This window comes from Mus pahari, chromosome 23, assembly GCF_900095145.1.
Source record: "Mus pahari chromosome 23, PAHARI_EIJ_v1.1, whole genome shotgun sequence".
Taxonomy (NCBI): Eukaryota; Metazoa; Chordata; class Mammalia; order Rodentia; family Muridae; genus Mus; species Mus pahari.
Window position 1 is genome coordinate 18,388,573 of NC_034612.1, and position 24,739 is coordinate 18,413,311.

At 45.7% G+C, this 24,739-nt stretch overlaps 1 protein-coding gene across 3 annotated transcripts in view; it reads right to left on the reverse strand.

Annotated features, from left to right (window-relative positions):
- The window catches only part of Tmem132d (transmembrane protein 132D), a 634,730-nt gene that overhangs the window by 544,991 nt on the left and 65,000 nt on the right, over positions 1–24,739 (reverse strand). Inside the window, exon 1 of one of the 3 annotated variants that reach the window (XM_029533771.1) lies at positions 18,969–19,023. The exons of the other annotated variants lie outside the window; for them this stretch is intronic. Within the exon in view, the coding sequence (XP_029389631.1) occupies positions 18,969–18,996 (28 nt within the window). The 5' untranslated portion in view covers positions 18,997–19,023. Of the gene's footprint in view, positions 1–18,968; positions 19,024–24,739 lie in introns of those variants that run through there. 3 annotated transcript variants of the gene reach the window in all.

Below are 24,739 nucleotides of genomic sequence, written 5' to 3' on the forward strand. Positions count from 1 at the left end.
CCTATTGATACCCTCCAAACATCACATGTCCTCCCCAGCTCCTGCATCTGGGTCAGCTGACATCGCTCTGCCAATCAGCTGGAGTCCGAGGAAGTGACGAGAAACGACAGCAGCCCACCACCAGAAGTTTTTTTGGTACATTTCTCTCTATGGAGTCCCAACAAATGCAGCTCAGCTATGCAATATAAGACAGACCAATACATGCGTGTCATTAGCAATGAATCCCTCAGCATATGTCCTTTCACGTGCTTGCTTTAGCAGAACATCCTCTCTCCTGTGTCGGCTTAAGCAAAATGTTCCTTCACGTGTTGGCCCTAGCAAAGCATGATCCGACCAACTTCCCAAAGAACCCTTGAGTTTCCACTTCATCCCCTTTCTGAGCTTTGATCTGCAGCACCTCTGCAGACTTCCACCTGTCTCCTCCTCCACCCTTGGGTCACCAGATAATCGCCTGTCCCACCCTGTGACTGTGGCTCCCGGCAGCACCCCCAAACTACAGTATGCCTGAACTCCCCACCTGTCACAGAACACACAGACCACCACTAAGTGCCAGGGACACCCCGAGCATCCAACAGAAAAATCTCAGACATGAACACACTTTAAATATGATCTAATGTAAAAGCCAAAAGAAACAGGAACACCGGCTGAAGAAATATCGCTTTGTCTTACTCATAGCATTTTTAACAGTGTAAGAGAAAAAAAATGGAATAGGTTAAAAAATAAATAAAAAGACAAACCAGTCCTTTCTCTTTTCCCTCCTACTCTCAAAAAAAAAAAAAAAAAAAAATCACGGTTATCAGGAACTGTTCCCTGTAAATTACAAGTTTTCCTTCCTCACTGTGCAAGCAGCTCCTAGAGTCCTGAGCCCAGTGTTTGGAGCCCAAGGCTCAAACTGCTGACACCGGGGAAGCACATCTGGGGAAGCTCCAGCTGTTTGTGGCTCCTGGGAGACTCCTGAATGCTTGGCACTATCTGACTGGCTTTACTGTGGATTCTGTGACACCTCTGGGTACCGTTACCCTGGGCACCAGCATTTTAGAAAATCATTTGTGGGTTGCCATTGCAAGGGGCTAATTTTAGACAGTTGGAGACTTTCTGGCTAAATACACAGTTTGCTGGTGACTACGAAAAGCAGAAACTTGAACTCTGACCCTGATATGGCTTTCTATTTACTTATCTCGTAGTTATATTGCTATAACCCTGGCATTGTAGGCCTTAAATTATGAATATTGTTTTGCTTTGTCTTGTTTTGTTTTGTTTTGTTTTATCTTGGGAAATGGGTGTTCCAGATGGTCGGAATTAGCTAGATCTCCATTATCAATTATACAATTTATAATCGTTGTGAAAGAAAATAAGTTCTGGATTTAATCATTGAAAGACAACAGTAAATGACCTAACTCTTCCTCCCCCTCTTTCCCCTCTTCCTCCACAATTCCTCCACTTCCTGGTCCCCCCACTAATTCATCCTTTTCCTCATGAGCTCCAGTGGCTAAAACATACCTGCCGTGGGGTGCACCAGCCTTAGAATACATTCATTTCCTCTTTTTGAGTAGCAACAACCATTGTCCCTGGGAAGATGTTATATCACTAAACCGGATCCCAGAGCCCTGGCCTCCTGCTGGGGCTCCCAGGTGAACAGAGAGGCCCCACAGGAGAAGCCCACACTTTCCTGACCTCCAGTGATTTAAATCCTTTGTGAGAAGCCAAGCATTCGCCTGTAAAAACTGTAAAAGCTGAGGCACCTCACAGGAGTTTGGATGTCACCTGTTCTTAGGAGAGGGGAAGAGGACACAGTGACCTGCTCCATGTTCCCAGCAGCAACCCTTAGGAAGCAGCAGCCTCCTTGATTGGGATTCATCTCCATGGAGACCCACTCACACCTTGCTTGGTTCCACCAGAGGCTGAGTTTGTGACCTGGTTCGGCCAGCAGCTGCCACAGGAAACACAGTGACACAGTTCTTTTGCTCTGGCAAGAGTGTCCTGCTGGAGACCCACTGGACTGATAAATAACAGAAAGGGAAGGTCGGGGGAGCTGTTAATGCCCCCACCTTTTCATCCCTTACATGGAGCACAGAACTTGTGGTTGGGATCTGTTTGTGGATCCCTAGGGAGGGGGCAGCAGTAGCCACCTTTCTGGGGGCGTGTTGATTTACAAGATGCTCAGCGGTGCTTTATGAATGGCCCCCATGGCAGCCATTCACCTTGAGCAGGGTCCCAGGGCCCTGTATTGTGAGGGATGACAGGGTGGAGTTGGATGTCATTGACTCCTGGACCAAGGAGGCAGCGGGCGGTCTAGGGATGCTGTGTGTGCTTTAGATTGCAAAAAGAATAACAAAAAGGTACCTCATAAAAATCTGTTATGCATTACGTTCTTTAATTCATTAGTTAATCAGTTTGGTTGGTTGGTTGGTTGGTTGGTTAGTTGGTTAGTTTGGGTTTTGGTTTTTTAGGGTCAGAGTTTCTCTGTGTAACAGCTCTGGCTGTCCTTGAACTTGCTTTGTAGACCAGGCTGGCCTCAAACTCACAGAGAGATCTGTCTGCCTCTGCTTCTCGAGTGCTGGGATTAAAGACCTGTGCCACCACACCCAGCACGCATTCTTAACCTTTTAAACTCCCAAGTGTGGTGTCTGGTTTTCAGTCTCCTCAAGACTCCACAGAGCCAACCACACAGATATCCCCGTGTCCCTAGGTATATACGAGGACATGACTCACCCATCTTCATCCTTGAGTGTGTGACAGTATTTCTGTTATCCACATCATAGAAATAGGTCTAAACACCCAATGAAAGAGACCCCGTGGAGCTAACTGAGGTGATTTGAAGAAATGTCACCTTGGAGGCAGATTTCTCTGTGTGACAGCTTGCCATTCACAAGTGTCTTTCACATATTTCAAAACCTATTATTTTTCCGAATACAAATTTACAGGTTTGTTTTTTTTTTCTTTTGTCAGTTAATGCTACTCTAAAAAGTAACCCCCCCAGATATAATGGTTTATACAAGATTTAAGCCTCCCCTCCCCCTGTAAGACCTAGGCTGGTCTAGAAGTTCTGAAACTCAAATGTATGGCTTACCATCCATACACATGTAGCTCCAACAAGCTTGAGACTTCACATTTAAAACAAGATCCTTAGTGCCAAAGTTTCCTGACCAGAAAACCAGTAAGAACCAGTAGGAACCAGGAGAAACCTTTCCTTAGGACACAGTGGATCCCTCCTCCTTTATGTTTTTAGAGCCATGGGTGAGTAATGTCCTGTCTAGAAAGTACCACCCTGAGCTTTGAAGTAGCCTGTGTCTGCATCTCTGAAGAGGCCCCTTCCCTCAAGGGCTCCAAAATTGGAATTCAGGACCAAGGACAGTTCTTTACTAGGGGAAGAATCCTTCCGCCCTCTATGACACTGTTATAAAAGTCAGCTTTATGGGGCCAGAATGTCCTGATGTATTCAGAATTTTCAAGTATATGAGAACCCCCCCCTATTCGCCTACCACTGAGCCAGAAGCCAGAGTGTTCCTAACAAAGCAGAAAATTTTCCTATGTTCAGAAGCACAAACGGTGACTAGAATAGCCACTAAAATATCTATCGACTGCAAAGTATCCCTGCTAATAAATTGCTTTTCTGGGGTTACAGATAGGTGAGCCACCATGTAGTAGCAGAAATCGAACCTGAGTTCTCTTGGGGAGCAGCCAGTCCTTAATCACTGAGCTCTCTCTCCAGTCCCTGGGCCTCTGGGTCTTAATTCTTTCCTGGGGGAGTGGGGGAGGGATAGCCATCTTCCTTGTTGGGTTGATGGGTGACCAAGCCAGAATTAGAGTCCCAGTTCCCACTGGAGGAGCCAAGTGTACAGGTTCTGTCAGGGAGCTGAGTTGGAACGATGGGTCTCGTCTACATACCGTCTGAGGGTACTTGCCCTTACACTGATGGCTGGTGCACTCAGATTGGAATTCTATTGAGTCAAAACCTCTCTGTATTTGGAGTCTGGGGAAAAAAAATGAAGGCAGTGAATGGCCCGGGTGCTATCAACAAGAACATCACACTATAGGAATGGAGGGGCTGCAGGGGTTCTGGGGGAGGGGTGATGTCCTTGCTCTATTAGCTGTGCCTGAGGAGCACATCCACCGGGCCCCTCAGAGGCCTCAGCAAGGTGGGGGTGGGGGGACCCATCACTGTGAGATCAGCAACTCCAGATTCCAGGCTTACTTCTGCCCACACCACAGCAGTTTCCTGTGCTGGAAGCCCAGGCTGGCTCCTGAGGGACTCCCAGGTGAAACTACCTTGGCCCTTGGGCACATGTTGCGGGGGGGGGGGGGAAATCCAGCTAGAAATGTCAGCATGACTCTCCGAGGAAGCAACTCACTGCAGGCACATGCCGGGTCAGATGTTATAAAGGCCTCATTCCTTAGCATATTTGTATTGCCAATTTTTAAATTGACTTGTGAAAAAGTCCTTTATACTCTGCATTGTAGTGTGTGTGTGTGTGTGTGTGTGTGTGTGTGTGTGTGTGTGTGTGACGTCTTTCTCATAAGAGCAGCCTATGAATCATCTGTGGTCCTCAGGGCTGAGCCCAGCTCTCTGCAGGTGCTTGGCCACCCTGCCCAGAGCAAATACCTCTCTCTCCTCTGGTTCGGTTTTCTATCTCTCCTTTCCTTAAAGCTATATATGTAACTGAAAGCCATATAAGCACACAGCCTCATTGCCAAATGTAAGTGGGGACCATACAGAGATCCAAAGCCAGAGGGTTGCAGGGGTAAGGCTCAGTGACCAAGAGCCAACCTAGCATGCAGAAGTTCCTGGATTCCATCACCAGGACACCATTGCCCTTTTCCCGCTACATCAGCAGCCTCTAATCCTAGCACTTGCAAAGTAAAAACATAAAAACAGCCTGGAATACCTAGCAAGAATCTGTCTTTTTAGAAAAATAATAAATTAATTAAAATTAGAAACTGCCTGCGTTGATTTCATGTGGTCTCCAGCTCTTCTTGATGAACCATACATGGCCGCCCACTCGATACCAGAATTATTTCTGTTCCCATCAGTACACCAGGAGCTCCTCCAATCTTCGGCTTTCGTATTTAAATCCAGATCCTTAATACCAAAGTGCCTTAGATTGTAGAACCAGTGGGAACCAGCAGGAACCAGAGCGAACCAAGGAAACCTTCCCTTAGGACACAATAGGTCCCCCCTTCTCCCTGGGTTCCTTTGAAACCCCGGCTATCCCTCTTCCCAGACACCACCACTGTCCCCTCCAGGCTGGGGGTGGGAGATTAGTTCAGTGTCTACCACACCCATAACATGAGCTGCCTCAGCCCCTGGGTTCATGCCCACCCTATTGGACCCTAGGAACTCTGCTTCCTCCAACTCAATCAAGACCATTCCAGGAGACCCTGACCATCAGCCTGAGGACCCAGCAAGTGTTCTTAACCAGCCCCCTACAAATATGTTTTAGCAGCTTCCCAAATAACCAGAGTATCCACATTTGTAAAATTCTAAGTTTAGGGCCAATGAGATAGCTCAGTGTGTAAAGGCGCCTGATACCCTGAATTTGATCCCTGGAAACCACAGAGTAGGAAAAGAGAACTGACTTTTCTCAGTTGTTCTCTGATTTCCACATATGCAGGCACACATAAATAAATAAATAAATAAATAAATAAATAAATAGGTAGATAGATAAATAAATAAATAAAATTTAGAAAACTGAGTTTCTTTTCAATGAAAGGAGATTTTTTTTCAGGCTAGTGATTGTCATTGGAAGCCAGAAGCACTACAGTATTTAATATTTCATCTCTGACATCTGTGGTCCCGGGACAATTCCATTTCTTCTCTACTGAAGATGGAAGTGTAATGTAAATCACCTACGTTTCTTTTAATTTCAATAGCCTGCATAATACTGTTCACCAAGACACAATCGAATTAGGAGTGTCGGGCTTGGCGGAGGCAGGATGGACCAGAGGGCCTGGATCAGCCTGGCTTGGCTCATCAGAATCACAAAAGCTTATATTTTAATGTGAGTTGCTGGCAGAACCGAGATCTGAAAACAGATTGATCAGAAATAAAAAAAAAAAAAAAAGGCTATCAGTCCTGGAAAGAGACCTCGGGTCTTTAGGGGGACATTTAATGTATGTCTGCCCAGGACAGCCTATACAGGGATGGGATCTGCTTTATCTCCTCAAAGATTAAACATTGATTCCAGAACCAAGTGGCAGAGAGAAAGAAATCATTTATTCTGAGTGATTGTCGAGGAGGAGGGGTGGCGCATTTTCAATGACTTAAAAACTGTCACTGCCTTGAACTCTTCCCACTTTAGAATACAAAAGGAACATTTTTAATTTAGATCCCAGCCCCCCACTCCCCCACCCCTATCGTATGCCTGGGAAGGAACCACCACGGTCACAGATCTGGGCTCCCCCGCGCATTTCCAAGAACTAGGGTTACAATGTCTCAAAATCTAATTACCAAACGAATCTCCCCATTTCAACCCAGCTTTGGGGGTTTTTAGTCACTGACGCTTGGAAACATGGCTGAACAACAACAACAACAAAATCGATTTGTAAAGCAAATATTCCAGCAGTCATCCTTAGAGTCAGACAATCTATAGAAGTGTGCTCAACACAGCCCTCGCATTCACTGAGCAGCGAGGGGAAAAAACAGGAGCTACAGAGCCAAAGTCACTGATGTCCTCCCGTCCTGTCCCAGATGCAACCCATCTATGGCTTTCAGGGCTGTGCAAAAGTTATGGGGATCCTGGGTTGAACTCTTGGGGTACCACCCAAAGTCCAAAGCTCAGTGATCTGAGCAGAGAGCCAAAGTGGGGCAAAGAGGGAAGGCTCGGTCAAGTGTTTGCCACACAAGCATGAGAAGCTGAGTTTGGTCCCCAGAACGGATGGAAAAAAAGTAGGCATGGGGGTGCACACTTGAAATCCCAATGCTGAGAAGGCAAGGATGGGAGACTCTCTGGGGATTCTGAGACAGCAAGGCCTACTTGGTGAGCTCTAGACCAGTGAGAAATGATGCCTCAAAAACAAAACAAAAACAAAAAAACAACAACAAAAAAAAAGGGAGGGAGGGAGGGAAAGAGGGAGGGGTAGGGGAGAGAAGAAGGGACAGCAACTAGAGAATGACACCCGAGTCTCACCCCTGGCTTCCACACGCATGCACGCACGCACGCACGCACGCATGCAGGCATAAACGTGCATGCGCACATGAAATACGAAAGCTAAAACAAAAACAAAACCCGGACCCCCAGCGGTTTTTTGGTGGACAAAACCCGTCTCCATGTAGAAGACCCCCTGGAAGGGTGCAGCAGAAGCCCTGGATCCAGGTGCCATTCAAATCCTGAATGCACCACGACTTTCCTGTGCCAGTTAGAACAAGTTGCTTGGTCTCTGAACCTAGTCCCCTGCTCTACAAAGTGGGTTAAATGAATGCAGGCAAGGAGTGAGAGAGGACAAGGCAGGCAAACTGCCACAGGAATAACTCGGCCCATGTGTAGAATTCCTTTTCTGTTACTGTGACAGATCACCATAGCCGAAGGCAACTTAAGGAAGAACGAGTTTATTTTGGTTTCTAGTTCCAGAGGGATAACAACTGCCCATCATGGTGTAGAAGACATGGTAGAAGGAACAAAAAGTGGGCTGATCACATTTCCATCCACTTAGAGAAGAGGAAATAGGATGTAGTTCTCCACCCTCCAAGCCCACCCACAGTAATGCGCTTCCTCCAGCAAGGTTCCACCTCCTGAAGGTTCCAGAGCCTTTTTCAAACAGCGCCATCTGCTGGGTAGCAAGTGTTAAAACACCTGAGCCTATGGGGAACATTTCTAATTTAACACGTGAGCCATCCCTTCACCACACCATTGAAAATAACTATGAAGGAAAACATCCTTCCTAGAGTGACTGAAAGGGAACCCTGACTGAATGGGGATGCTCAGAACTATTCCCTTCAGTTAGTAAGAACAAGATATATATCATATCCTCTCTAAGTAATGATATTCCATTTTCGTAAATAAAAAGTATGCAGGCATTACAGGCATTTCTGAAATATATATACATATATATATATATATATATATATATATATATATATATATATATATATATATGTATATATATATATGCAGTCCTTGAGAAGAGAAGGAAGATCCTGTGTGAGCATATATTTTCTGATTATAAGTTAGTATATTTCAATTTTCATAGCAGGAAAATTATAGAAAAGTACAAAGGAAAAAATTACACTCACTGTAATTCACTGACAAGAGGGAAAATTGATCCCACATCCCTGGATGTTTCCTTGTAGAATGATATATATTAAACTGTACTAACTGTGTCCATACAAGGCTAGAGAGATGGCTTGGTGGTCATGTATTTCTGTGCACCATTGCTCTTGCAAAGAATCAGAGTTTGATTCCCAGCACCCACATAGAGACTCGCAGACACCTGTAACCCCAGATCCAAGGGATCTAACACCCTCTACTGCCATCCACAGGTACTGCACACACACAGTACTCAAATCCACAAACATACACATATATAAAAATTAATAGCATGTGTGCCTTCCTAATTATGCATTTATAACTTGAATGAACTTCAGAACGCTTTTGTTTAATTCGTTTTAAAAGAAAAGACTACTCTTTGGATCATAATGAGAAAACTATAATTTCAGAAAACTATACTGGGAGCTCTTGAGCCTTTCAATATTTTATGTGTGTTCTTTCTGGCTGTGTGTCTCATGGATTTTAATTCTGATGCCAGGTTCTTTCAGTTCCGCACACGTTCATTATGTTATTCCTAAATCATTTATGGTTCTGTTATTCGTGGATGAAATCTATCTTCACCACATTATTTGAAAAATAATTGTTTCCATCATTGGGGAAATTATTATCATGACATTCTAGTAGATGCTGGATATTCTTCTAATTATCCAAAGAGAGAATCATATCCTCTCTAAGTAATGATATTTCTTTTTTTGTAAATAAAAAGTATGCAGGCATTACAGGCATTTCTGAAAGATATTAACCTGTGGGACACGTGACAGTCAGGATGCTGGGAAGTCACCCTGACTCTTTGATGGTCAGGCAGAACACATCAGTTTGACTATTTTAACCTGAACGTTCCTGTCATTTTTTGTTGTTGTTAGAGAGATGTATCCATGAGTAGTGAGTTATTATTTTATACCTTCTTCTATGTATTTAAAAAACTTTACATTAAAAACATTAGGGATGGGAGATAGCTCAGTAGGCAACAGTGGTTACTATACAGGTGTGAGGACCTGAGGTAGAATCTTCAGCACCCATGTAAGAAGCTGCACACAGACCAGCATATCTGTGACCTGGCATTGGCAGGGATGGGAGATAGGCAGGTATCGAGAACTCATAGGACAGAAAGACAATGAAGCAGTGAGCTCTTCTCAAGGCGAAAAGGTAAAGAAGGATATGAGGGAGACATCCAATATCCCGTTCTGACCTCTTCATGCATGCATATGATGCTGTGTGTTTGCATACTCGTGTGCATGCAACACACAGCACCAATAACAAAGCCCAAGGCAGAAATGATGGATTAGCCTCTCTCCTTTGCCCTTATATAGCTCAGAGCCTTCACCTGACTGACCGTACTGCCTTTAAGAGGTTTTAGACCGCCTTATTTCTTTTTCCTATTCATTTATCTGTTTGTTTATTCTATATGGGTATTTGTCCTGCATATATGTCGGTGCACAACATTTATGCCTGATGTTCACAGAGGCCAGAAGAAGGTGTCAGATCCTATGGAACTAGAATTACAGATAGTTTTGAGCTACCACATGGATGCTATGAAGTGAACCTGGGTCCTCTGCAAGAGCAGCCAGTGCTCTTCTCTTGAGCTGTCTCTCCTGCCCTATGTCCTTTTGCTTTTTGGAAACAGGCTCTTGCTGTGTAGCTCACACATATGTAGCCTGGAATTCTCCATCTTTCTGCCTCGGCCTCTGAGATCTGGGATTCTAGGCCTGTGCCCCTTCACCCTTATGATGATTGTCTTTCCTCTCCATGGCAGCATGCAAGATGAGCATCCTGCTCATCACAGGGAGTGTGGTGGGCCTTTGTCCCTGGATACAGTAAGGTTCCCAGGGGGAAACCCATAAGCTCGGCTGGTTCCACCAGAGCCCTTAAAGCAATGGTTCTCAACCTGTGGGTCATACCCTTTAGGGATGGTTGTCAAATGACCCTTTCACAGGAGTCACCTAAGAACATCAGAACACACAGATATTTACATTATGATCCATAAAAACAAAATTACAGTTATGAAGCAGCAGCAAAAGTAATTTTATACTTGGGGATTCATAACAACAGAAGGAACTACATAAATAGTCTCAGCATTAGGAAGGTTGAGAACCATCGTCCTAGAGGAAGCTCTTCATGGACAAAGATAAAATTTTTAATGCACGTTACTAGGAAAATATGCCCTTCCAAGGTACTATACAGCACAAAGCTGAGGGGTTTGTGCATAAAATGAGGTACAACATAGGACCAGCAGCAGGTTTCCTCGCTCTGCAGAGATGTACCTGTTCCTGGATAGGAAAGAAGGTGACAGAGAGAAGGAGGGCTGAGCAGGGTTTCAGGATTGAGGTCCCCACTTCCCAACATGCACCTGCTCTCAAATTCCTGCTTTCTGACTCCAACAGGCATTGCAAACTGGTAACCTGAAGGCCAAATCAAATCCCGGGCAATGTTGTAAATGAGATTGGACTCCCCTGGGCAGGACAGGCAGCCTGCAGTCAAGACTTGCAGCCTCCACCACTCCTGGCACCAGCTGCCACCAATCAGCTGGAGGGACTCATTGTGTCCTTACCCTTCCCATCCCTGATGCCCACACCCTTCTGCTCCTCCGAGGTTCATGTGATTCCATCACTTCCTCTGAGGAGCCCTGGGGCTTCAATTTGGAAAAGCAGGGAACCAGCATGGTGCTGCTGCTCCCTGTGTGCGGCATCTGAACTGAAACACAGGTTATTGAGGATGGCATTTGTCCTCCCTGCGACCCTGTTTTCTCCCAGTGCATGAATTGATTCTTCCCACAAGGCTCTTCCAATGGGCCTCTGCCCCATTTCAGCCCAAACCCAAGCCATTCTGAGACAGAAACCTAAAGACAACTTGGTCAAAGGTTATGTTACTTAGACACACTCTGCATAGGCTCTCTCCAAGATTTGGAGCTGAGGTTGCCCTTAGCATGCCAACCCTCAGAAGACCGACCGTCAGTCACCCATCCAGCCCCAGCCCAAGGCTCTAGAGTGCCTGAATCCAAGGAAACTTTGCCATATTATTTAGCCATGTTCCCAGGTGGAATTTTCTCCACAGCTGAAACCTTGGTGGAACATAAATCTTATAATATTCTCTCAAGATTTTAAAGGGAAAACAGTGGGAGCAGAGTATATTCAGGTCCAAAAAAAAAAAAAAAAAAATCCAAACTCTGCAATCCTGTGTTGTCAGTTGGGCAGGAATACACAAGAAGAGGGTGACATTCAAGAGCTGGGGTGGGAGCTGGGGAATCAGCTCAGTTGGTGACACACTTGCCTTGCAAGCATGAAGACCTGCGTCCTATCCTGTCGTGGTTTGAATAGGTTTGCCCCCTCCCCCAGATTCATACGTTTGAATGCTTGCCCATAGACAGTGGCACTATTAGGAGGTATTGCCTTGTTGGAGGATGTGGATCACTGTGTAGGTGGACTTTGAAGTCTCCTATGCTCAGGCTCTGTTCGGTGCAGAAGAGAGTCTCCTCATGGTTGTCTTCTGCTCAAGATGTAGAACTCTCGGCTCTTCCAGTGCCATACCTGCCTGGATGCTGCCATGTTCTCACCATGATGCTAATGGACTGAACCTCTGAGCCTATAAGCCAGCTCCAATGAAATGTTTGTCTTTATAAGAGTTGCCTTGGTCATGGTGTTCCTTCACAGAAACGAAACCCTAACTAAGACATATTCCCCAGAACTCATGTAGAAAAGCCCACCATGATGGTACACACTTGTAATCCCACAGCCGGGGAGGTAGAGATAAGTGGGTTTCTGCTGAGCCTGCCTGGTCCACATGGCAAGCTCCAAGGCAGTAAGGGACCCTGTGTTAAACAAAGAGGATGGTGTGTGAGGAATGATACCTGAGGTTATCTATCTTCTATATCCTCTAGCTTACGCACACACACACACACACACACACACACACACACACTCCATACACTCATGTGTATACACAGTTTTTCTTGGCTTTGTGAATTAGTTTGGTTTGATTGTAGCTGTCATTATGGATGTGGAGGATTGAGTCAGAGCATCATGTAACCTAGGCTGACCTCAAACTCACAATGTAGCTGAAGATGACCTTGAACTCCTGACCCTGCTACCTCTACCTCCTGACCTGGGCTGGTAGGCATGCAACACCATGCCCATTTTATCCAGAGATGGAATCCAGGGCTGCATGCCTACCAGGAAAGCCCTCTCCTGCCTGTGCTACATCTTCAGCCCACACCCAGGTTTCCTGAGTCTCTTTTCTGTGGCCTCAGAAGACTAAGTGGCTTAGCCACACTGAACATCTGTTCAGACATCACCATAAATAGCTACAGTACTGGAACAGCTGTTCATGGAGCTAGAACCAACATGTCCCCAGGAACAGGCTATCCTGTACTTGCCTGGCTCCTTTGCATGACCCTGTCCTGCATCTGCTGCCATCTGTCCAGCTCATGAGGCTAGCTAGCAATGGTTCCCCGCTGAGAGTCCTTCTTTCAAAATTCATTTTTAAAAATGCCACTGCACACTTCTGTCCATCCATGAATTCCATCAGGTGACCAGGTTCTCCACCAACCCCGCCGTGTTCAAGTTCCCCAGAAGCCACTCTCTATGACAGCCCATAGCCTGGAACTCCCCTACAGTGTGCTCATACACTACAGCTGGGGTTGGCTTTTACACTGAGGGGAAGTGGTTGCTGACTGTGCAAATCTGTCCGCAGACTCTCCTGGACATCTGCCTGCAAAGAATTTGCAGGTCAGGAGAGGCAGCAGGCTGGACCCACTCAGACTAAGCTGGGCAGAGCCAGACCACAATAGCTGCATTAAAGTGTCCTAGTTTCATTTCTGTTGCTCCGATAAATACTCTGACCAAAGCAGAAGTTTAGGAGGGAAAGGGGGCTTAATTCTGCCTACAGTTCCAGGTTATGGGCCATCACTGTGGGGAAGTTAAGGCAGGAACTTTGAACAGTCAGTTATATCACATCTACAGTCCAGAGCAGAAAGAAATGAAAAAAAAATGAATAAGTTAATACTTGCTTGCTTGCTTGCTTATGCTCAATTCTGTTTCTCTACTCTTACACAGCTCAAGATCCCCAGGATCTAGGGAATGGTGCCACCCAGGGTGGGCTGGGTCTTCCCAGGTCAATCAACTTAAAGAAGACAATCATCCCTAGACCAACCTGTTCTAGACAGTCCCTCGTTCAAACTCTCTTCCCAGATGATCCTAGGCTGTATCAAGTTGACAATAAAAATTACCTGGCTTAGCTGCAGCTGGTCAGTGGTCCAGCTCCATTTTCTAGAAACTGCCTCCCACTGTTCCCTTCTGGCTATTTCTAAAGCAAGCCAGGCTACCTTCGAGAGCACATAACCAACACTAGGCACCAGGTAAGGGGTTCTCTGAAGGCCACAGGTTGAGGCTCAATGATAAACTCTAGAACAGGATGAGGCCTCCAGAGTTAGCCTGAGAAAAATGTACGGAATGTAGTTATTTTTGCTAATGCGATTCTGACCGATGGTCCCGACCTCTTATTCAATGTAATGCTATTATATAATACAGGATTCTATTTAGGAAACAGCAGCTTAGATTCTCAGCCAAAGAGCAGGCTGAACATTACTGTTCAGGAGAGGGCTAAGAGCAGACTGACTGCACACCCAGCTCATAGTTCAGCTACCCCAAGAACCCTGTTCTCACTCCATCTGCGGAATCCACAGTCCCCAGTGCACTTAGACCTCAGGTTAGATGAGCCGGGACCCCAAGATGCCCTGACCAAAATATGAAAGAACAGAACACTGTCTCAAAACAAAGGCCAATTCTGAGACCCCTGAAAGAAGAGGTAAGGAGAGAAAACAGTCATGTCAGGAGCACACAGAGCTTCGTGGACAGCGGTGACCCCCAGAAGAGACATCCTGAAGATGGAGATAAGGAAAACCACAGAAGACCCATAGGGGAACATGAGGGAGAGGGTCCCAGAGAAGGCACTGGGGGGCCACACACTCCCAATGTGTCCTTGGCCCTGCATGCAGTGGAGGGGAGATGGGAGGAAGAGGAGGAGGAGGAGGAGGAGGAGGAGGAGGAGGAGGCAGGCCAGATACAGTAGAAGTTGAAACTACTGAACACAGTGTGTAGATCTGACAGGTCATGAACCAGCAAGAAGGGAGGAGAGATGGAAGAAAGGAAGGGAGGGTGGAGGGAGGGAGGAGGGAATGCAAGAAAGGAGATGGGGGAGGGGAGGGAGGGGAGGATGGAGGGATGCAAGAAAGGAGGTGAGGGAGTGGAGAGGAGGAGACAACGGAGGGAGGGAAGAAGAAAATAGAGGAGAGTAGGGAAGAATCAAGGAGGAAAGTGAGGGGTGAGAAAGAGAAAGGGAGAGATCTGTGGAGACCTTAATAATAGAGAAAGTTAACAGCTTTCTCCAGACCACTTCCCAAAACACACAAACAAACAAAACAAAACAAAAAAAAAAAAACCAGACAAACAAAAAACTTGCTCAGATCTTCAAAGACAGGTAGAAATGGTTTCAGGTAGTATCAGTAAATCCCTTAAGACCAAGTAAGATCGCAGCAAATGCTTGGCGCTAACTCCAGCCATATTTTATTTTTAAAATAGGAAGGACATTACGCCCTCAAGTCAGTTGCTTGGAAATTCACAGTCTTCTTTCGGGGACATCTTGGGTCAAGTTATAAATAAAGCCACCCCTGTAGCTGGCTGGCACATCCTCACTCAGCGAAGGGGGCCCGTGGGCATGCTGAAAGACCAACTGAAGATTAGCCCACAAGGGCCTGGGGGTGGGTGCCGGAGATGCAAAAGCCAAGAAGCAGGGCTGAGTCCCCACCAACAGGGTGAAGTCAGTTCCGAAGGGGCTTACCTAGAAAGCGAATTGGAGTCCCTGGGGAGATGTTTTTAAAAAAATGAATCCTTCAGAAAGCCCAGTGATAAAAAAGAAACAAGCACCCCGCTAGCCTAATGTAGGACAGACAAGCAGAAAATACAAAAGATGAAACTCAGACCGGAGCGAGGAGGGTGAGCAGAGAGCTGCGGGGGCGTTTAAAGGAACGACACGTGAGCAGGTCCACGCTAATAAATTTGGAAATCTAGAGAAAAGGGGGACGTCCCTAGAAAACTGTGCGTTCTAAAAAACACGCACTGGGAGAGATGCGATTATAAAGTAGAGAATAAAGGTGTAAAAATTACGACTCACGATCACGGAGCCTGGTCTAAGGAAAAGCACTGGTGTCAGAAGGGAAGAAAGGAAGACTCCGGCTGTCCCAGGCTGGAGGGGGGAGGAGCGCAGGTCAGAGGATAAGCCCAAGGCTTAGGACTCAGAGTGGAGCCTCCACCAGCATCAGCCTGGCATTACCAGGTCTCAGGGGTGGGACAAAGGGGAAATAAACAAGAGAAACATGAACTCCGAAAGAAAGGACAGGAACATATCATTATCTGGGGACAAAATGAGTCTTTCTTTAATTACTTACTTACTTGCTTGTTCGTTGAGACAAGGCCGAACTTAGTTCAGGCTAAGCTACCTCGAATTCCTCATCTCGTAAGTTCTGCGTTTGCAAGTGCGCACCCCATGTTTGATTTAAAAAAACAAAAAAAAGTAAAGTTTAAGACAGTCTAAGAAACCTGAAATATTGTTTCCTTGTTAAAGGAAAAAAAAGAAGAAGAAGAAGAAGAAGAAGAAGAAGACAAAACACTGAGGTGGCTGAAGAGGCGGCTCAGCAGTTAAAAAGCACTCTTTGTTCTTGCAAAAGAAAGAGATTCCATTCCTGGAGTGGACATAACTGCATAGGCTGGGATGTATGTCCAGCTCCAGGGGATCCTTACATGTACGGTCTGTGCAGGCACTGCACACACACACCCGGTGCACAGGTATACATGTAGGTGAACACTCATACCCACCATTTTTAAAAATCTTTTAAAAATGTAATAAAATGTGTTAAGATAGCACTTACATTTTGAAAATTCCAAATAATGCGATCTTGTGGAATTTTGACTGAGTAGTAACCTATGAGTGACCAAACTTAAAAGTGTTTACTCATTTTTCCATTCACTATGTTAATAAACAGAGTAGATAGATAGATATCTTTGATCTAGTGTCATGTCTAAAGGTTCCCTTTAAAGCATGTCAAAAATGTTCCTAAAGAAAAATTCAGCCCCAAACAACATAGAGAAAATAGGAAGAGGAAAAAAAGGGGGGGGGCAAGTTAATATCACTGTTGATGGATGAAGAATCCAAGTGAATTAACAACGATTCAAAAAACAAACAAAAAACAAACAAACAAACAAACAAAAAAAACACAGTGTCTAGCAAGAGGCAGGGGACCCAGAACTCAAACCAATAATGTCTTTTTATAAAGCAACAGCAGTTAAGACATATGATGTATAAAGATTTTGTTTATAGTTCTCAGGAAAAAAAAAAACAAACAAAAACAAAAGCAGCGTCCGTGAGAATGTTCAACAATTCACTCCCTCCCCTTCTAGGGAAGGTGCTTATGTTTAGCCAGAGGAAAAAAATGAGCCGTTAGGTCCCTGTGGAAATGAATTGTATGGAAAAGCATGCTGATAAACACAGGCACCACCACCACCTCCCTCCCCCAAGCCGTCAGTAAGCTCCCTTCTCAATGTCACCTGGGTCCTGCCTCTCTCGTCCCCTCTACGCATGCCCACACCTGCTGGCTGTGTGACCCTTGGGCTCTGATGTCTCCCTGTACCCATATTCACTGAACTCTTAGTGATCAGCTTCCAGAGAACTGGGACGCTCTGTGCCTGATTGTGATACCTCCAAAGGTGATCCTCCCTATATGTATTCCCCACCTGTCTTCCGTAACGACCTGAAGACTATGCTGTCATCATCCCAGAGCCCGGGGAGGCTGAGTGTGTGCCAACCATCTCTAAATATGTTACTTTACTAACAAGGCTGACTTGGCAGATGATCAAGGCTGGGTCTGATCTAATTGTGTTGGGGTCATTGTATTAGTGTGTGGACCCAAGGTCATGATGACAGGAGAAAGACAGCCAGCCCCTCTGGAGTTGGGGAACGGGAGACATGGCTGCCTTCTTCAGAAGTAGGCATTCAGGAAACAGGACCCCACTTCTATATCTCCATGAAACTGAATGCTCCCAACAGCCAGATGAATCCAGGGAGCACGTTCAACCTGCCTACTTTCTCCACGTATGCAGAAAGCACAGCCAAGAAGGATACCTGAAGAGTCCGGCCCCTAAAACGTGGAGTTTGTAAACATGCGTCATCAGCAATGGAAAGAATTCATTTCCATTTTCTCTATCACTACTGTTGAGATCTTTTCTTCTAGCTTCCCCAAAGCCTATTATTCTGGAAGCTATCTCCACTTCTGTATCCATCTTTCAGCCTTCCCGGCCTGATCTAGGTCCAGCACAGACCTGGGATTGTAGTCTCCAGGACGACTGTTACCCCTGTATTTCTAGATGATCGTGGTCATCTGCTCCTGGCCTCTGCTGGGCATCTCTGGTGAGACTTCCCACCCTGGTAGATGCTTTTCCCTTGGCTCGCCACTCATCCATTCATGAGGTCTTGGAGGCCAGTTAGTCTCTGCAACAGATTGTCTCAGTCCTCCCTGGAAAAACTCCTCCAACCTTGGTGCCCATGTCTCTGGGTGTCTGTATGTGTGTGTTTGTGTATGCGTCCATCTGTGTATGTGTGTGGGGGAGGAGGGTAGAATTTTTGTGGGTCTGGATGTGTGTTTTTCTGTGTCGACCTATGGAGGTCAGAGCTCGACCTAAGGTTGCTCTCCTTAGGAGCCATCCAACCTTGATTTTTTTGAGATAAGCTTTCAGACTTGAGACCCGTGCTTCACCAAATAGCCAAGGCTGGTAGACCAGCAAGACCAGAGATTGCTCCTGTCTCCACACGGATGACAAGTGGGTGCTCCCATGCCTAGATCTCTAGATGGGTTCTCAGAATCAAACCCAGGATGTCATGTGTGCTTGGGGAATAATAGTTCATACCTGAGTATTGCCTCATCCTCCTGCCCCTCAGCTCCCACTGCTATCCAGTCCATACCTCTGACACTCCGTGGCCTTGAAAGAACAAGACCATCTCATGTCCCAGCTTACAGTCCCTGGCTTCCGATGTGGACATGATTGATACCATCAAAAGTGCTTAGCACAAGCACCTTACTGTGCACAGTGGAAAACCTCCAGCCTCCCAGCAGTTCCTGCAGCTTCACCTTCCCTACTAACCAAGTCCAACCCACTCTGGTTCATTAGCCCCCCTTACGCAAGCCCCTACTATGCTTATGATGAAGAGTGGATGGATCCCAGTGGCCCCTGATACCACTTTCTCATGCCAACTCCAGTGCAATACAAACATCACCTTCACAGGCACCGTTCTGAACAAGCCTACCCTAAGCCCCTCTGTCACCAACTGTCTGCCACCGAATCTTTAGGCTCCCTTCCATTTGTCATGATTTTTTTAAACCTATTTTCTGAACGCATCCACCGTTACCCCACCCCACACCCACACCCCTCCACCAGCAGTCTGAGGCCCCGAAAGGTTAGAATCTTCCCCAGGCACCACGAAGTCCTGGCAGATTCGTTGTGACGATATTTCAGATGTGCAAAAGGATGTTAATTGCGGTGTAGTAATTAACCCGGTGCCATCTGCCAAACAAAGGTTAGTGCATACACGCGGAGGGTTAATATGCAGTCACGAAGGGAACAACTTAGCTCTCCCTGTTGCAAATTAGAAAAAGAAACTCACAGAAAGTGAGGAGCTCAGACGGAGCCATGGAAGCTTCCACAGGGCAGATACACAACCGCCCCAGTCACAATAGCATCATGGGTACTTCAGTGCCTACCGCTCACTCTTGGCCCCGGAGTTCTGCCCTCTATGCAGAGAAATCTCATTCCCAGCCGCCACACACTCTGAAGACTCCCACCTGTTCCAGAAGCAAGCCTACCCTCAGGGGACCAAATGCTCTTCCAGAAGGACATATAGCCCACGTTTTAAGTCAGCCCACTCTGGCTAGTGACATAAAATAGCTGCCAGAGGCTATTTTCTTCCAAACTGGTATATATGTATTGTACATGACACTGTGTTACGTAAGGACTTTTTTCTAAGATTCTTTCTTATTTGTGTGTTTGCAAGGGTGCATGCATGTGTGTGTGTCTGTGTGTGTCTGTGTGCATGCACGCACACGCTATATGTGTGAAGTTGCCTAAGGAGGCCAGAAGAGGGAATCAGATCCCTTGGAGCCAGAATTGCAAGCATCTGTGAACCATCCATCCGAGCCCTGGGAAAGAAACCTGGGTCCTATGCAAGAGCAGCCAGTGCTCGTAACCACTGGAGTCATCTTCCCCAACCTATCACAGGGACATTTTTCATACAAGTACATATTGCATGTTGAACCCACCACCATCTTCTCCTTCTTCTTCTCCCTCTCCTTCTCCCCTCCCCTAACCCGTGAGGCCCCTCTACTCCCCTAGACAGTGTCGTTCTGACTTTCACATCCTATAGACACATGGGCTTTTATGACTCTCTATGAAACCTAGGATCCACGATGAAAGAAAGTATAATGTTCGTCTTTCTGAGAGCAACTGAATATGCTTGGTGTAATAACCATCTTTAGTTACATGTGTTCTCCTACCAACACCATAACTTAGTTCTTCTTTATGGCTAAATAGAGTTTCACTGGGTATAGAGACCAGTCTTTCCTTACCCATTCCCCTATAAAGGGGCACCTAGGCTGGCTGTTATGAACAGCGAGTGCAGCACCAAACACGTGTCTCTGCACTGTGGTAACTTTTGGCAGCCCTTTGAGAAAACATCTGGGAGTGCTGTACCTGAGCCACACAGTAGGTCTATTTTCAGGGTTCATTTTCCGTTTGATTTGGTTTGGTTTTAACATTTATTGCGGCAACCTCTTAAAAATCCTACTTCTTAAATTTTTTAAATTTTATGTGTAGGAATATTTTCTTGCATGTATGTCTGTGCACCCTGTGCATGCCTGGGGCCTGTGGGGGCCAGAAGAGGCCATTTTGGGTCCCTTAGAATTGGAGTTGCAGATGGCTTTGAGCCACTATGTGAGTTCTGAGAATTCCTGAACCTGAGTCCTCTGGAAAGAACAGCCAGTGCCCTTAAGCACTGAGCCATCTCTCCAGCCCCTGCTATGGGCTGATTTCCGTAGTGGCTACTCAGGTTTGCATCCCCCTCCAGCAGCAATAGATAAGGATTCTTTCTGTTCTTATCCTCGCCAGCATGTATTGTGTTACTGGTTTCGTGGTGAAGGGGTGAGGGGGCAGACTCTTATTGTGGTACTAAACTGCATTCCCCTAGTAGCGGGTGGGTTCAGCACATTCTAACGGTTCCTCTTGTTTTCAAAGGTGTGTGTGTGTGTGTGTGTGTGTGTGTGTGTGTGTGTCTGTGTCTGTGTGTCTGTGTACCTATCTGCCTGTCTGAGAAACTGAAAGAAAGTTTCCCCTGAATTGGTTTTGACCAGTTTCCTGAGTCTTTTTTTTTTTTTTCCTCTCTGCCTGGTGGCATTCCAAACATGGTTATTTTCTGCTTCTGGGATGTCTGTTGTTCGGATTGTCTTCAAGGACTTTGCTAACAATTAGAAATTAAAGCTATTTTTCTCTGGGAAACATGGAGACAAAGGCTGTGATTAAGTAGCTGGGTTGATTCAGGATGTGTCAGGCGAGGCTCAGTTCTCATCAACATCCAGACAACCCCGAGTGATGTTAGGTCGGCAGCTGGAAGCCAGGCAGCACACGATCTGTCCTTTCTCCATCATGATGGTGGATGGCACACACTGGTTATGACGGTTAGTGTCAACTTGGGGGAATCTAGAATCACCTCAGAGATGGGCCTGGGGGCATTACCTTGATTCCATTAATTGATGTGGGAAGCCCTGCCCACTGTGGGTGGTGCCATTCCCTACTGGGATCCTGGTCTGTGAGTGTGGAGGAGATGAACAGCACTATGCATTCATCCCTCTCTGTTACTAGTTGTGGACACAGTGTGGCAGCTCTGTCAGGTTCCTGCTGCCTTGACTCCCCCAGCATGATGGACACAACCCCTCAAACTGTGAGCCAAAATAAACCCATCCTTCCATTGCATTTGTTTGAGTATTTTATCATAGCAACAAGAAAAGAAACCAAGGTCCAGGTGAAGGATGTAGGTGAAGGATGTGCTGTCAATTACTTTAAGCAACACCTACCCACAGATAACTAAGACCACATATGTTTCAAAAGCTTCCCAATTCAACATTTATATATATATATATATATATATATATATATATATATATATATATGTATGTATGTATTAGGGCCATCTCTTTCCTTTTATTTTTGAAACAAGAGATGCTTCAGAATTTGGATACAGGTACTCACAGGACTACAATTTAAAAAAAAATACTCCAGTATCCTATTGTAATATTGACTGACATGCATCAAAATATCTAACATGGGTGATCAACTGGGTTAGACTAGAATGTGAAGACATACCAGCTCCATTCCAGATAGGGAAACTGAGTCATTTGACTCTTTTTTTTTTTTTTTTAAGCAAGCCAACCCTGGACCCATGCTTCAACTCTACAGGGATATTTCTGGATCAAAAGGCCTACTTGATTTATCATCTCCCTGGATGAGACAAAGACTCAATATTAGTTACAGAAAATGAGCATCGAATAAAACCTACAGGTATAGAAAAAGCAGAAATTAAAAAAAAAAAAGATAATTCTATTCTCAGGCCTACAGAAGGAAGATGGCAGTGACAGAAGACACTGTCAGGAAACAGGAGAACTGTTCGTAGGTATGTCTTTCCAAGTCTCTGGAAAAAGCTGGTTTCTAAGGCAAGGGTCAGAGGCTGGCTTTGAATTCCTCCTGGCATCTCTGGATGCTGATCTGAGGCTTCTGATTACAGCGCTTGCTAAAACCAAGTCAAGTGACATCCTAACATGTGAGTGAGTTATTCCTCTAGCCTCCCAGCACAGCTCTATCGAAGACAGAAATTCCGTAACATAATCCCAAGCGGGAACCTAAATAGATAGCATATTTCAAATAATGAGTCAGCTCTTACTGCAGCCATCCAATTTCATCCAAGAATAGCACTTGGCTAATTAGCCAGGAGTCAACTTAATCGCAAGCTGACATTCATGAGAATAGAAATGGATTGTATGAAAAAAAATTGTTTACGGCTTGCAAAAGAATGGTTAGGGCTGGCAATGGAGGAAATCGGTGCAGTGGGCTCACTTCTCATAAATATGCAAGGACCACAGTTACAATTCCTTGCAGAAAAAAATCCCCATAGCACCTTTACATTTTCGTGTGTGTGTGTGTGTGTGTGTGTGTGTGTGTGTGTGTGTGTGACCACCACCCTAGGTGCCATTCTTCAAGCACCACACCTTGCATTTGAAACTCAAGAGTAGGCTGGGCCAGCTACCCATGAGTCCCAGGAATCCAGCTGTAACCCCTCGCCAGAGCCTGCTGCTGTGCCCAGCTTTTTTAAGTCTGAACCCCAAGGACTAAACCCAGGTCTTTATGCTTGCAAACGAACACCGTAATGAATGACCTAGCCTTGTTGACTATGTATTGATTGAAGACCCACTAAGTGCCAGGTCTTGTGATAAGTTCCACACATACTGAGTCTCCATTTTTGAGTGCCTTGGGGAAATCAAGCCTGGTTTTACTACTAAAATACTGTCGAACTCTTCCCAGGGCTTATCTCGGTGATCTACCCCAGTCTCCGAGATTCTTCATCCACTGGTTGTGAATCCAGTGGGGCATGAGAGAAAAAATACAAATAATGGTAAGCTGATAAGTGTGTGACCCGGCATAAATGTTTTCTAAGGCCACGGCTTGACTGCCTCTGTACCCTTCCTGAATTTGTATGGACAACAAGAGAACAGAAGGTCTCCATTGCTATTGTTCCTAAGAAGCGCTGAAGTTTACATGACACCCCATCTCTTGCTTCCCCTCCTGCCAAGTTAGCATGACCCCCATCTGGCTGGAGAGCATGCTGAACTAGGTTCTTGCTGTTAAACAAAAGGACACTTTTTTGGGTGGTCAGGTCCTTAAGGACCAGAGATGGGTCTCATCCTTTTCACCCACCCCGCCCTATGTTGCCAATACTGCACTTCCATCACAGGAAGAGGAAGTCAACATCGCAGAGCAGGCGTCTGGCTTCACCAGTCTCTGTCATTTAAATAAAAAAGAAGGAGGAGGAGAAGAAGAAAAGCTAGAGAGATCGCTGAGTCAGCAGAATGTTTGCCTTGTAACCGAAGAGCTAGAGTTTGATTCCTAGAACCCTAGAACTTATTTGCTTATTTATTTGTTTGTTTTTATAACAAACAAATAAATAAGCAAATAAGCAAGCAGGCCCCGTGTAGAGGCTTAAGTTTGTAATCTCCTGCACTGGGGAAGGGGAGACAGAAAGGTCCCTGGGGCCCACTGGCTGGTCAACCTGAGTTGAATTAGTAAGCTCCAGACCAGGGGAGGACCCTGTCTCCAAACCCAAGGAGGACGGCGTCTCACGGTGCCCAGGGTTGTCCTCTGTGCTCCACACCCGCCAGTGCCTGCACACACGTGCATGCAAACACACCTGCATGCAGACACAGACAAAATGTGGTTTCAAAAAGCAGCACACTTAGTTCACTTGGATCTGAGCGAGGGGAATCCCTCGCTCTTCAGTATGACCAAATCAAGTCAGGCCCTCGACCCTATCACGTGTGGAAGTATACGTGAGCCCAAGCTTGTTCCGTGACTGGGGGGGGGGGGACGTGCAAACAGGAGCCCGTAGATTCTGAAAGCAGTGATCTTCTCCTCACTACATCGTTCTGCCGACTCCTCGGCAAGGCTAAGGAAAGTCTGTGGTTACTGATAACTGTGACAAAGAGGGCCTGGCCTGGCCCACGTGCTATGCTACAGCCTGACTCAACTAGTTGCTACCAACCTTAATTTTTTTTTCGGGAACCTGTATGCAAAACTAAAAATCTCAGGTAGAGGCTGATTGTAGGAATTAATTGCCGTGACTGTTACTAATGCTATTATCAGCACTGTCACCAGCATTATCACTATTACCACCACCATCATCATCACCATCACTATCATCAACATTATCACCATCACGACCATCACTACTATTATCACCATTACCATCACCATCGTTATCACCATCACCACTATTATCACCATCACCACTATTATCACAATCACTATCATCATCATTATCACCATCACCACCATTATCACTATCACCATTATCACTATCACCATTATCACCATCACCAGAATTATCACATCACTATTATCACTATTATCACCATCACTATCACTACTACTATTATCACCATTACCATCATCACCATTATCACCATTATTATCACTATCACCATCACTATTATCACCATTATCACCATCACCACCATTATCACCATCACTATCATCACCATTTTCACTGTCACCACCACTATCATCACCATTTTCACCGTCACCACCATTATCACCATCACTATCATCACCATTTTCACC